The 14,364-nt window shown below is 34.4% G+C and overlaps 2 protein-coding genes across 2 annotated transcripts in view; one reads left to right on the top strand and one right to left on the bottom strand.

The window, feature by feature from the left end:
- Positions 1–978: 978 nt before the first annotated feature.
- LOC117327090 (mitochondrial uncoupling protein 2-like) lies at positions 979–10,489 on the bottom strand. The gene is made up of 5 exons (XM_033883920.1): positions 10,189–10,489; positions 8,443–8,574; positions 5,317–5,521; positions 4,147–4,636; positions 979–3,103 (listed from the first exon to the last, which is right to left on the bottom strand). The coding sequence occupies exons 2-5, from the start codon at positions 8,557–8,559 to the stop codon at positions 2,929–2,931; spliced, it is 987 nt and encodes a 328-aa protein (XP_033739811.1). The 5' UTR covers positions 8,560–8,574; positions 10,189–10,489; the 3' UTR covers positions 979–2,928.
- Positions 3,110–14,364, top strand: part of LOC117327088 (peptidyl-prolyl cis-trans isomerase-like 4) — a 38,375-nt gene continuing 27,120 nt past the window's right edge. The window contains exon 1 of the mRNA XM_033883919.1: positions 3,110–3,127. The gene's annotated coding sequence lies outside the window, so the exon portion shown is untranslated. The remainder of the gene's footprint in view (positions 3,128–14,364) is intronic.

Raw genomic sequence — 14,364 nt, 5'->3', positions numbered from 1 at the left:
CTGTATGACGAGCGCGTTATAATCGCCCTTCAACCCGATACATTATAAATCGTGTCATATTTTACGCAAATATTACGCCTTTAAACGTCATGAATGAAGTATTTTACATATGTTGTAAACAAACATAAATAATAGAAATGTCATGTCAAGTTAAAGTATATAGTATTGTTATTATAAAAACGACCTAGTTCCACAGCTTCTGTTTTGAATTTCATTATCCTCAAACCAAAATTGTCCTTAAAATGTTCCTGCAGAGAATAGCTAATGTCGATAGTTATTGATATGTAAACTGTCTGTGAAGTAAGTGTTATTTCCTCTTCTTTACTGCACATCAACAAACACATCACAATATTACATGACTTCCACTCCAACCAGCATATCGGTATTATCAATACTCGGTAAGTAATGCCGCGGATATTCGGCGACACCTCTCTTATCTGGCAAACATTTATCTAAACATGATAAATGGGTCGGAATACTGAAACAGCCGAATAAAACAACGTGTCTTAAGATTCGCTAAATAAACGCGTGCATCTATTTATGGTAACATTCATCCCACCAATAAATGTTTGAGATTGAAATTCATAATACAATATCCTATTTCATATTTAACCAATCGACATTGGCAGATATGTCGGATCAACAACATTGCTATATATATTCAACATAACTTGACTATAATATAGTGAATAGTGTTACCCGAGGTTACTCTGACCCTGATACCATGCCTGGTGTGGGTGAAAGGAGCCCTACACCAGACAGGATGTCAGGGTCAAAGGAAACTCGGACTATGAATTGGTGTTGAAATTTGTTATGAAAGCAGTAAACTTTTCCTAAAGCAAAATACGAAATCTAATGATACATAAACTAATGTTACAGTATATGTATTTTTTTTCAGATACATTAACACGGTAGCGACACAGACCAATTAGGCCTCTTGTTTATTCCGAGTCACTCACAAATAACATAATAATATAATAAAATGTAGTACTCATATGTTTTATTCTATGGAATGAGAACAAGTTAATGGCGGACCCAGGCGCTGACTCGGAGATGAGAGTTCCAATGTTGTTTGTATTAAATACAAAATTTATGAGACAAATATGTTATAGGATAATGTGTACATGTATTGTTGAAACTCCGGAATCAGCGACTAATTCGTCACTATTGAAATGTTTGAGCGCATTATAAAATATATACAATGAAGTGAACTTCCAGCATAAGTCTACATTTGATACCTCTTTATATCAACTATAAAATAACCCAGATTCATTTGATACAAATGTATATTAACAACAATAAAAACACACCCTTATTCATTTGATACAAATGTCGGGGATGTCAATTAACATTACAACCATTTACAAATAACAAATAACTGCGAGAGGAACTCACCTGAAATTTTCCGGACCTCTCTCATACTAGAACAATGACGATTGCATCATCATACACAAAACTGATGCAATAATTTGAAAGACAGCGGCGATTCCATAGAAGTAGAAAATTCTACAGAATATAATTATAAGCTCGGCACAAGGCCCTGTGTTTAGGATGATAATTACCCAGGAATGGGTAAGGGACAGGATATGGTATACATATGAAATCTAGGACTGAACATTGGGACCCGTTACTTTCCGTATGTGATATTTGTGATATATGTGATAATTGAAATCCTCAATGTAGAAAACTATGTAACTTAACTGTTTTACCACTCAACAACTGAATAAATGGAAACCTGATTCTTAAGAACGTACGTGTATACTCAACACAAATTAATGATAATCGTGTATATAAATGAGGCACACGTAAAAATGTACATATTATCTTATAGTCACCAAGGGGAAATTTCACATGTAAGTGATGGTGATAAAAGGAACAATAAGACTTCTTGGATGTCTAATGGCAAATTAACATAATACTATTGATTAGCAGGGAGCAAGTGTGTAATGTATACAAAAATTTACATTTGATGTAAATATATGGTATACTAATTAAAAAAAGACCTGTTTGTACACGTAAGCATGATCCCTTACACATCAAAATCAAACTTATTGGAAAATATGTATTTTTTCCAAGTTGTTAAAGTTATGATCTTTACATTGATAAGGCAGTTTTACTCTCAAGATAAACCAAAGTTCTTGGAGTATTAAGTCCTGAAAATTCTTAATTCGACCCAAAGTATTTCTTATTACTACAAAGACATCGTATAGTATACGATAAGCATCTTTCCTGTACATTTCGTCGTTAATTTCATTACTTGTTGGCACAAACACTTGTATAATCATCGTTCGGACACAGATTTCATCAAATGAAATTGTGCATGTTTCTGACGTGCGAACGAAGGAATGTCCCTTCATTTCAAACACATGCATACTGCATTGTAAATCTCTCAATGTGTTGCATGCGGAGTACCAACTCTAGTGTTTTACACATGTACATGCATATCTATAAATAGAACTTGCAGTTCTCTTATAAATGTTGTACGTATAAGTTGATAACGTACAACCAATATTGCTGTCAAACATTACGTGCGATGAAGTCACAATACACCTCGATGTATACTTAGTATAAAAGTCACGTGGCTTTTTCCACGTCTCTATCACTGCATGGAATGAGATGATTGGTTGTTACAAGAGTTTGACATACATGGTTGGTTGGATCATAAAGTGTATCTTGAAAATCCGGTATAACGAATTTCCGTTGTAATGAGGTTATCGGTTCATAACCACCTTTAATCACGTCACGTTCAGTTTCTACACTGGATACACGTGTTTACAAGAACATAAATAGCATCACATGCACGTTCATTTCAGTGACGTCACAAGCATGCAACTACAGTATTTTTGTAAGTATCGTAGCACCCTTTTAATTCCGTGAGCATCGCTTGGAACCTGGTTAAGTCAAATATCTTATACTGTATTGAGGAGGTTACTCCGTTTGGACGAGTTGCTGATCTCTTTTTTCGATGACGTCACAATGTGCCTTGGCCAACTTAGGAACGCGGAGCGTGGATGGCGGATCCATCACCAGCCGTTTGATTTGTTCATAACAAACAAACGTGGCAACATTCCAAGATCCCAGTCTGACGAAGGACGGCGTGAACCTGAATAAAACAATAGATGGAATCGTAAGTACCAGGAAGAGCACAATAAGCAGGAAAACTTCAAGTATCCTTTTATTGTTACGATTAATCTTGATTCTGATATAAAATCCTGCCCTTTGGTCTTGAGCCAGACTGTTGTTATGCTAAAGGTGCTCTGCACTGTGTGCACTGGTGACGTTTGATCAAGGTCATTAAAATGTGTAGCACTAAGCTGTTTACACATGTGCATGATGTTGCAGTGGTATGATTTATGCTTGATTTAGTAATCTGGTCATAATACATACTATTGACGCTAGTCTTAATATACCCCCGTGTCTAAATAAAAGACTGTTGTTATGGTATCTGAATGAATTATGACCCTGGCTTTGCATGTTCAGTATTTCTTGTTGGTGTGTGGGTGATGTAATTATAGAACACAAACAATCTCGAGAGAATCATATATATTCACTCTTAACGTTGTTACCCGGATCCCATGTTTATTTGTGGATATAGAGGTGAAACGGAGGTAGTTCTAACTAGGAAAACCAATGCACCGCCTTGTTTTCTATTCTGTGTCCATGTTTACTCTTGTCATTTCTCCGAAATTGTAAATTTGTATCTGACACCAATCAGTTAAACGCCAAAAGAAAGTGAAATAACGATAAAACAAGAATACAGACGGTATATTCAAAGTCGCAATTTCTTTGTGTCAAATTCTCCCGCCAATTTCACTTTTAAATATACGAAGAAATGAACGCTCTATAAGACGAAATTACTATATACAACATATTAGCATCTTCATAAACGTATAATATAAGTAACCTAATCGCAAATATTGTTTTGATAGCACAAAGCGTCGCGTAAATTTCTATATAGCTTATGAGTTCCCACTTGTAATGAGTAACCTCATGGACCAATCAGAAATGCCATGTGATATTTCAGATATCACATATGTGATATTTGAAATATCACATAGTATGCAATATAACGCCAACAAAAGATCAAAGAAAAACCGAGGCGTCATTGGATAAAAGAAATAAAATAAACATCAATGTCAAACTTACCCTTTATAGAATGTACGGAAGCCGTTTTCATTGAAGACTTTGACTGCACAGTCTATCACCCCCTTGTAGCGTCCTTCTTCGGCATTCATAAATCTTGTCTTTATAACGTCAACTGGGTTAGCAATGACTGTGGCACAGAAGCCTGCTCCGAACGCAGATACGAAATGGCACGGGAGATTGTCCGACAAAATGTCCCTCGATATAATGTTCGTTTTTAATATGTCGTAGGTGACTATCTCTCCGACATTGATGATGCTAGTTCGGGCCATGTTTGGTATCATTCCTTTCCATAAGCCATACCGGACCCCCTCTTGCTTGGCTATAGTCTTGTATGCATCAATACATCCCGAATATCTATTCGGAACGCCGCCAGGCTGTGCTTGCATTCGTACCTTGACGACATCTGTGGGTTGAGCGAACCATACGCAAACGGTACCGGTCGTAATTGCAGAGGAGATGCGAATGAAGAAATTATCTTTTTTGTTGGTGTCTGTAAAATAGTAAAACAAATACATGTATATGTGTATATGAAATGTTAGGGAAAGAAGAGTATCTTTCACACTGTCGGGTTTAAAACAGAATAAATAGAGACAAACATCAAAGTATTTTCTAAGTGGAGACCTAAATGAATGTGGACACAAGAGATTTCAAATATTTCCTTTTTATAAAATATGCACATGGAGAAATATCTAATGCGATTGTTCAAGCCAAAATTGAATAGCTTTTCATATATATTTATATAGACATGATCTCCCTTTTTAGATTATGACGTCATCATACAAACAATGCTTTGCTGTTTGTCTCCTCCTTTCTTTGAAATGTTTTGTGTATATTATACGATTGCCAATCCAGCGACATAATACGAAGTATTTCAAGATTGTTGTTCAGTCATTTTGACTTCAGACTACTTTTGCCCAAGAATATGGAAAAAACAATGTGGTATATACGAAAAACTCGCAAAAAGATAAATTTGACTGTATCAGAAACGAAAATTACCTCTCCGATTTTATGCACGAGATTATAAAGAACAATAGGATCTCAGAATCACCAGTAAGTCGGAATTAGGGGTATTTTTGTGTTTGCGGAAAATGATGAAATGGCGTTTTTTGGACGCGATTATCAGCCGATTGATTGCGCCATGGATACAACAGTTCAATGATAGATAATTACCATTATAGATCAGCTTTTTGTATTGCTTCTTGACCTCGTCATAGGATCCAAGTCTGATGGACGAGAAACACATCTGCCTCTGTAAGCCTGGCACAATCCCCTTATACAGTCTCCGGGCCCCGTCCTCACGCACAACCACGCGGATTGTACCAAACACGCCTCGGTATTTTAGGGCTTTGTTAGGGGACATTTTCTCACCCTGTACCTGTAAACGCAAAAAAAAATGTAAAAAGTATTAGTTTTCTAGAACAAACACATTGTTTAGGCATATACAATACGTTCAAAAGATGTAGATTTGCGTCATTATAGCCTTAACTGAAGAAAGGAATTTGTTGTCCAAATTAACCAGATAATTGTTTCGCAACCCATTACTCTTTAACTGAACTGAATAGCACGATGTGAGGAAGGGAGGTTGTTCGATATCATGTTGCATTTGTATTTTAATGGACGCCGAACGTTGTGGCACGAGAGATCGTTCGATAGCATGTTTTCACTTTAAGTTTGTGATAGCTAAAGGTAACTAATTCTAAGAGCGACGATCTTTTTCAAACAAAGAGGGTCACGTGATTTGAATTTAGCTGAGTCAAAACAGCAAAATCAGTGTTTATTTTGTAAGCAGGTATATTATGTACATTGTAACATTTAAGTAAGAAGCTTTAAGGAAATATATCGATGAACTCATTGTCTTGTCAATTACTGTATATTACCTTAAAAATTACTGATGTTGGTTAGTTTACCTGTATATTCTATAATAGACTGCATTTACAATTTATATTATTGCATCCAACTTTATTTTTAGAACTCATAGTTCATTAATTATTATTTCGTACATGATATGTACTAATGGTTAATTAAACTAGCGGCGTGATGCATACGTTACATATTTATATTAAGTTTTCTTCCGTCACCTGCCACGGGATTTAGTCTATTATCACATGGTTATGGACTCGGGTCATGGGAACTGAGATCTATATGCTAATAAGCATGAAGTTATACCCGTGACGTGATAGAAATAGCTCTATAAAGCTGATGTCACCTTAAGTTACTGTAACACATCGATACCAAAACATCCTGTACATAAAAAATGCCATTTTGGAATTTATTATATATTTGTTACGTTACGCTTTGGCTACATTGAAGAATGCAGACGATGTGTCACATGATCTTCGATTATTTATCCTAGATCACGTGATTACGGCAGCTGATTGCTGTCATTTCATGAGATTTGGCAATTACAAGGTCTAACGTTGATCAGAAGGATCAGGAAATAATATTTCTTTATTCCACAGTTTTGCTTATTTCATAATTTATACGGGATGATAAGGTGTCGTGTGTCTTGGATCCTTATAAGGGGACAGTAAAGAGTGAATAGGGTCCACATAGGATGACTTGCAGAAAATATTCGGTCATTGATGCATATTAAAGTACATCTACGTGCCGAGAATTATCCATATAGCTTCTTTGACCTACATTTCTACTGATGCTAAGGTTGATTGCCCTCGAAGAATGCCTACATGATTTACCCGACTTGTGTTCTACATGTGTACGTATTATTACTGTGCTGCCGCAGTGTACACAATGAGTGTATTTGCAGAACAATTAACATTTTCAGATTTTATTTTGTTCGTGGCTCCACATAATCATGCAAAAGGAGACGGAAATATTTCAAACTATAACCTTAAGTAGCTAGTTTTTAAAATCTTTCATACGTTTCGAGGAATGTTTTTCCCCTTCGACATCTTATCTGTTCTCATTCAACTCAATTCAATTCAAACTTTACTATCACTAACACAAGTGTAATTTGATAGCTGAACAAGAACAACATGAAACTAACAAAATTATGTATACAATACATAATACTTATACAAGATGCAAGCATGTCATCCTCAGCTCTAATTGTTTAATAAAAAAACAGGTCTGAAGTAAGGTCTTGTATTGGATGACAACGTTTTTGTATTAGATATGGCTTACCGATGAAATCCCCCTCTTTTTTCATTTCAAATGCAAATATATATGAAAGCAAGAGACACTTTCTGAAAAATGTTTTGGGTCAATGAACTTATAATATGCATTGTCATATAATTATGAAAAACATTGTGCAAGGTAGAAAACTGACAAGTCTGTGAATGAATCACCGCGAAAAACTACTGGTTTAACAGTATGTCAGTACACAGTTTGTTTTGCTGTTGTCAGCATCGCCCTATTAAGTCGGTGAAGTGTTGCATTTGTTGTATACATGCATACACAGGATCACTATTACTGTCACACTCGACTGCGGACGGACTTTGAACCTGTAAATAAGTTATACTGTCTTCGCATGTGACTGAACGGAACTGAATAACCTGTATAGGGATATATACACATTTTCAATCTGTCTAGTTTTGTCGTCGATGTAAATCAATAGCAAAGACCTTGATATAGATCGGAGGATTTTTAAATTCGCCCACATTTTAATGAAGTCATCGGTGACACAGTGTGACATGCTCGCTGGTATATGATGAGTAAACATTCATCGCTGATAATGTCTTCCGGTTAACATACCCCAATTAACTGTTCAACAAGTATTTTAAATACTTTATACCTAAAATTTTAAAACGTTAGTTTCTTATGGAACATTTACGTTAACAGCGCTGTAAATATTCAGCATAATCGCCCTTTTGAAATCAAAATATATTAAGTCATATGTTTTACCAATAACTGGTCCGTCCTTAAATGACCTTATCTCATGACATGAGGTTAAATATTTCATAACCAAACACATAGCTGTGAAATAAATCATATCACTTTATTAGTCAATCTTGTTGACCAAAATAGAAAAGCAAGCACAATGTGAAATTCCCGGTCGGCTTGGTAACCTATCATTGTAAGTTCGATAAAAGAATCGAGCCCCTGTCACTCCAGTGTACACCGAGTGAGTTTCATTTTTAAAAGCCACAAAGCATCTATTTTTTTACAGTCAATGTGATTTTGATTTTAATCTACAGTATGATGTCTTTGCTCATTATAATTTTCTATTGATATAATTCTTCATGAAGAGTATTATTTACTTTCATCATTGAAGAAATATTGTGACGTGGTTGTTAAATATCAAATGTTGGTAAATTTATTAAAGAAATCTTTGATTACCTGCAGGAGGACCTTGGCCGTGTCCAATGGGAACGTCGCACAATCAGCAATACATGCTGCTGTTCCAGCGCAAGCTAGATTCTCCAGAAGATCTGGTTTTCTGTGTTTACTCGCCATGGTGTAATTGTATACCTGTAAACACAAGTGAGAGTTAAGGTCATATTACTACATTGTGAAGTTTTTAATTTTCCTCAAATGATTCCAGTGGTTTTTAGATGAATAATATCTGGAATAATCATGACAATATGGTAAGCAATCAATACATTCAAGGTTATTGTGAAATTCAAAATGGTCACCATGAGAGCATGTTTTGAAAAAAAGTTAACCATCTGAAGGACCTAGTTTTGCCCAGATCTATTTATGGATGTCATTTAAAACGTCATTGCAAATTCAGCCGCTTTTGTAAATATTATAGACTTTTAAAAACAATGAACATCTGAAAGCTGTTTCCGCGGTAACTGGTTGAAATTACCAAAATCAATACGTTCTTTCTTGATAAAAAAAGTTTACCAACAGTTACGGTAATTGTTAAGTAAATAAATCAATAAGCATTGACCGGCATCTTTGTTAATCCTAGTTAACGAAGGGATACATAATCGAGTACTTGAAGTGTAAACAATTGATTTCTTTGGTATGTTATCTTCCCTGAAGTCGTTACAAAGAAGAACAATGTCGATATTACTGGATTCTCCTACTTCCTGTGGTATATTGACCTTACTTTAAATTCTTTATTAAGAAATGCTATGACTTTTTTGTGGTATAATACCTTCATGTAAATTCTTTATAAAAGCCTGTGCAAAAGACAGTCACGATATCAGCACAAATTTAGTTTTAGATGCAGTTAAGCCAAAAGGAATTTAAAGAAATACTATACAAAGCCAACTTAGTGACTGAACACTCCTACACATGCTCCATATAGATTTATGTATATATTTGGCATTTGGTAGTTTTCTTTGGCAGATAAACATCCCCGTAAAGTCTATAATGACGACTGTCGTGTTGTTGGCACTACCTCCAAAACGTCTTTATAATCATGTCATTGGCTAACTGTATTTGTTACGCTCCTTTATATAAATCTATTGACATGTGATGTGTATTGGACGATATTTTCCTTGGCATGTAACAGTAGATCTCTATGTGAAATCCCTTTTAATGCCATGTGGTTATTATTAGTTCAGGGACAATATAATTTGGTATAGTGACTGTTGTTGCTGTGTTATTTGCGAAGTGTATAAACTACCATTACAACTCTACGATTGCATAATATGTCATATCCCCTACGTAACTATTTACTCCCAAGCCCACCGACCAATGACGCTAGAAATTAAAATAAGTGTACTTTCTTTTTCAGTACTAAGAGGTGAGTGTTGGTTTGAATTCTGATGTATATAAGAACCGTGTAACGTTAATCGCAGGTACGTTCCACCCAGGTAAGCACCAGACAGTATTATAATGACAATACATAATATTATATACAAAAAAAGTGTAGCAGGTATAATATACGCTAAATCTATATCAATCTCACAAAGTGTTATTACAAGAGAATATAAGTATATTATGATGAAATTTACAACGAAAATACATTTATTGTCTTTAGTGATGTTATTTACAATTTCTAATGACTCATTTGTTTAGTCAAACTTTTGAGAATTATCAAGGAAATAAAACATGAATTTCAAATATTATGTCATCAAATCATTTAAAAATCACAGCTGACATAAAAACAAATGACGTAAATAAACTTACCCGATGCCACTAGTTATATGAATCCAGCTAAATCTCAAATACAATGTATACAGCACAAGGCTAGCTGACAGATCAGTCTGAATGTTCACTGGATTGCAATTGAAAATAGTCTTGTTGAGAATTATTTTGAGAATTATTCGAAGTCATTCGTCTTGATTTCTCACTGTTGAGGAAAAGTAGTGATTGTAAACTGTTTCTGTAAATCATAGTTCTTCTGTGTTCGAAAGCTGTCTGATATCCTGGTAGTCTGGTAAATGTGTCGGTACCCGCTCCTTTGCACCTAGATTTATAGGCAGTGATCAGCTGAGCTGATGTAATCCGTTCTACGTGGAAGGTGTGTCTCGTTCCAGCTCTCTGATTGGTTAAGAAAAATTTAGGTCAATGATCTCCGTGACACGTGTATAGGATTGTTTACAAACACTGAACTGGTTCGTCTTCGTTCATCGTGTATATATTATTCGCACGAGTCATAAAGTTGTCTTTCTTCGTCATTTGTGTTACTCTGTTATATATCCAATTATTAGCACAGTCTATGATATGCACTTTGTGTTGATGATCCGAATGTAAAGATTGAAATTTCCTGTCGTAGTTGTACTGTAATTTATATATATACACATACACATCTATATTTATATACTGACAGTGTGACTCGACAGTAAAATAAAGTTTGAAGCAATTCTAATGGAAAAAATTTCCTATTATTACGTGTCTGATTTATTAAGAGGATATTATATCAGGTCACTACGCGTTAAACATGTAATCTACGGAGGGGTATTGATAACCCTCTCACACAATGTCATTTACTTGTCAACTGTCAATATCGTGTCACAACTCTTTTGTGTAAAAATGCTAAACTATATGCAGTATTGTTTAAAACATCGACAAGTTTACCAAGATAATAAAGCTCACAAGCTCATCTCGGGTGACGTAAACATGTAAGTTAATCAGTACATTGGTTAGATAGGGGACTAGCTGTTAAATTTCCGTTAAATGGCATGCCCCACGTACACGAAAATCGAGTAGACAATCAAAGCTTTCATGTAACATGTTACTGTGTGTAAATAAAGTTTTGTTGGTATTGTATTTTGAAATAAGACAGTCAATCGAATTTTCAATCGTTAATGTACCCACATTAACGATTGAAAATTCGATTGACTGTCTTATTGCCTCCTGCGACCACGTCATCCGTGACCCATTCATTGTTAGAGAGAAACGCGATGGGGTGACTTTTGTTCAAGTGGTACTTCCGCTTTCTGTTCAGTGCTTATGAACTCTTTAAATATGTTCATAATAAAGCAATAGTTCATCATTTTGTATATAATGAAGCATTTTGCATGCTTTTCTAGGGAACAATGCTAAAAAAAGAAAATTTAGAATGTTTAGAAGGTGTCCCGAGTGGTCGTTCTGTATGTACGTATATTACTTAGTCCCTATAGTACAGCGTTTGGTATCTCCCGGGTAGGTGTGCTTACGCAAACTTTGTTTTAATTAGGTAATGAAAATTATTCGTATCATTGAAATTTTAAGTCAAACTTATTATGATGAAACACAAACAGTTGCTACTTCTTTGCAATCATCTTCGTGTTTTTAAAAGAAAAATCTCTCAAAGTATACTTTTTTTGTTGAAAAAATGATGACAATTTTTACGAATATATTAAGGTAGCATATGCGTATAATTGATTTAGCTATATTCTATTTTAACTAAATCTAAATAATGCATGACTAAGAAAACACCATTATATTCGATCGGTGTTTATTGTATCGATCAATAATTCAGTTTTCCTATATAGCTTAATATGTAACCGAGCACGTCCGTTCAACAAATTTTATCAGCCTCCTCATATTGTCAGTGTACTTAAAGTTCTCAAATATGGACATGTCGAACATGAGACAAATTCAATGTATATTGCACAACATCAAAATTGCTATCTTGTTTGCATTTACAAAAAAGTAAAAATGAGTGGCCATGCAGAATGTATTAGTTTTATGTTGTTATTTATCGCAGTCGACCAGAACAAGGTTACATGCATGACTGATCACTGTCGAAAATATTGCTGATAATTCTTGTCTTCCATGTTTACATAGAAATATGTAGGGAGGCACATAATGAGAATGGATTACCGTTTAAGTTACACAAAGTGCAATCACAAGCTTGTTATAATGATGTATATTAAATGTTACACAAATTCGTCCTGTCACAAACTTGTTATAATGATGTATCTTAAATGTTACACAAAGTCGTTCTATCACAAGCTTGTTATAATGATGTATCTTAAATGTTACACAAAGTCGTTCTATCACAAGCTTGTTATAATGATGTATCTTAAATGTTACACAAAGTCAACCCATTACAAGCTTGTTCTAATAATGATGTATCTTAAATGTTACACAAAGTCGTCCTATCACAAGCTTGTTATAATGACGTATCTTAAATGTTACACAAAGTCGTCCTATCACAAGCTTGTTATAATGATGTATCTTAAATGTTACACAAAGTCGTCCCATTACAAGCTTGTTTTAATAATGATGTATCTTAAATGTTACACAAAGTCGTCCTATCACAAGCTTGTTATAATGACGTATCTTAAATGTTACACAAAGTCGTCCTATCACAAGCTTGGTATAATGATGTATCTTAAATGTAACACAAAGTCGTCCTATCACAAGCTTGTTTTAATAATGATGTATCTTAAATGTTCTCAAAGTGCAATTACAAGCTTGTTATAATGATGCATCTTAAATGTTACACAAAGTCGTCCTATCACAAGCTTGGTATAATGGTGTATTTTTCATGTTACAGAAAGAGAAATCAAAATCTTGTTATAGTAATATATATTTAATGTTACACAAAGTCACCCTATCAAAAGTTTGTAAAAATGATATACATATAATGTTCAACACCAAAGTTATATGTAACCGTAAAATTTTCCTTTGGAATATCACTACAAGTTGTCAAAGTGCTAGTTTCCACACAATGGTGATCTAACCAGAGACCTATATGTAGTATATAGGTCTCTGATCTAACTAACTTATTTTGATTGGCGACAAATCATAAAGTGATATCACGTGATAATCACTTTCCTATCACGTGAACATTTTGGTGACATAACGTGATCGTTATATGTAATTATAGTGTTGTCACATGTTCAATAATTACAGTGAATATCACTATTTTATATTCGACGTCGTGATACCCTTATAACGATACGATAGAGCCATTGAATTTGTTACCTTGAGGATTAGTGTTTCACAATAAAGATGAACTGGTTGATCACATTACGTAGATCATTGATTTTCATGGAATTGGCGATTTTCCAATTTAACTCGATATATCAATTTCATTTATTCGGTTCAATGATATTCCGAAATTAAATAAACATTAAACGGCTATATATGTTTCTGATTTGTTTTGTCGCATTAAAAGCGTATACTGAATACGGGTATATATGTACACATGTACTCTTTTCTACTTTCGTATTTACAAGTGTCCTAGAATATCTATAGTATCTGTTTATAGAACATTCTTGAAATTTAAAAAGATGATAGACTAATCTCCGGTAATGTTGTATTTTCCCGTTCTTGTCCCTAAATGAAGAAAGTAAAATTAAATTTTAGTTTTGGTTTCAATTTGAACTGGTCGTAGTTAATCGGCGAGAAGAAATGTGATTTATATAAATATATATGTTTATTGTTCACGATGACTGGTTACGTCCTTGTAATCGTTAACCTGTTTCAGAAACAACAATTGCAGAACAGCCTCTTCATGAGTTTATTTGCTCATTTAAAACATAAACTTTTATTAACAACAAATTTATTCAATCTGTATCAATTCGAAATTCATTTTGATTTGAAGCCTTGGTTATTTTTTTTTATCTTGCCGAAGATTACGCCTTGTTGGGACATTCTGCATTAAACAAACACCGTGTTTACAATTTGCACCATATGTCCTTCTTAAACTAGTTCATTGTCGGCCTTGACAGTCAATAATTCAGCCACATGTTTGCGGTTCAAAATTTGCGCTAGCTTTCCCATAATCGTTAATGTTCATACTGTAATCATATATAACGTTTTATGGAAATTGCGTAGTTGTTGATCACACCCTGTAAACGTGGTTTTTGGCAATTAGAATATCTGTGTTTGGAAGGATTGCATAATCAGTGCCAATATCTACAGCCG

This window comes from Pecten maximus, chromosome 5 (genome assembly GCF_902652985.1).
Source record: "Pecten maximus chromosome 5, xPecMax1.1, whole genome shotgun sequence".
NCBI classification, from domain to species: Eukaryota; Metazoa; Mollusca; class Bivalvia; order Pectinida; family Pectinidae; genus Pecten; species Pecten maximus.
This window is presented reverse-complemented; position numbering and strand designations above follow the sequence as displayed.

Excerpts from the sequence above, each read along its gene's own strand:
- LOC117327090 (XM_033883920.1), bottom strand. The coding sequence starts at position 8,559 with ATGGCGAGTAAACACAGAAAACCAGATCTTCTGGAGAATCTAGCTTGC. Across the intron at positions 4,637-5,316 it reads CAAAAAGCTGATCTATAATG|ACACCAACAAAAAAGATAAT; the intron begins GTAATTATCTAT and ends ACTATTTTACAG. Across the intron at positions 3,104-4,146 it reads TTCCGTACATTCTATAAAGG|GTTCACGCCGTCCTTCGTCA; the intron begins GTAAGTTTGACA and ends TGTTTTATTCAG.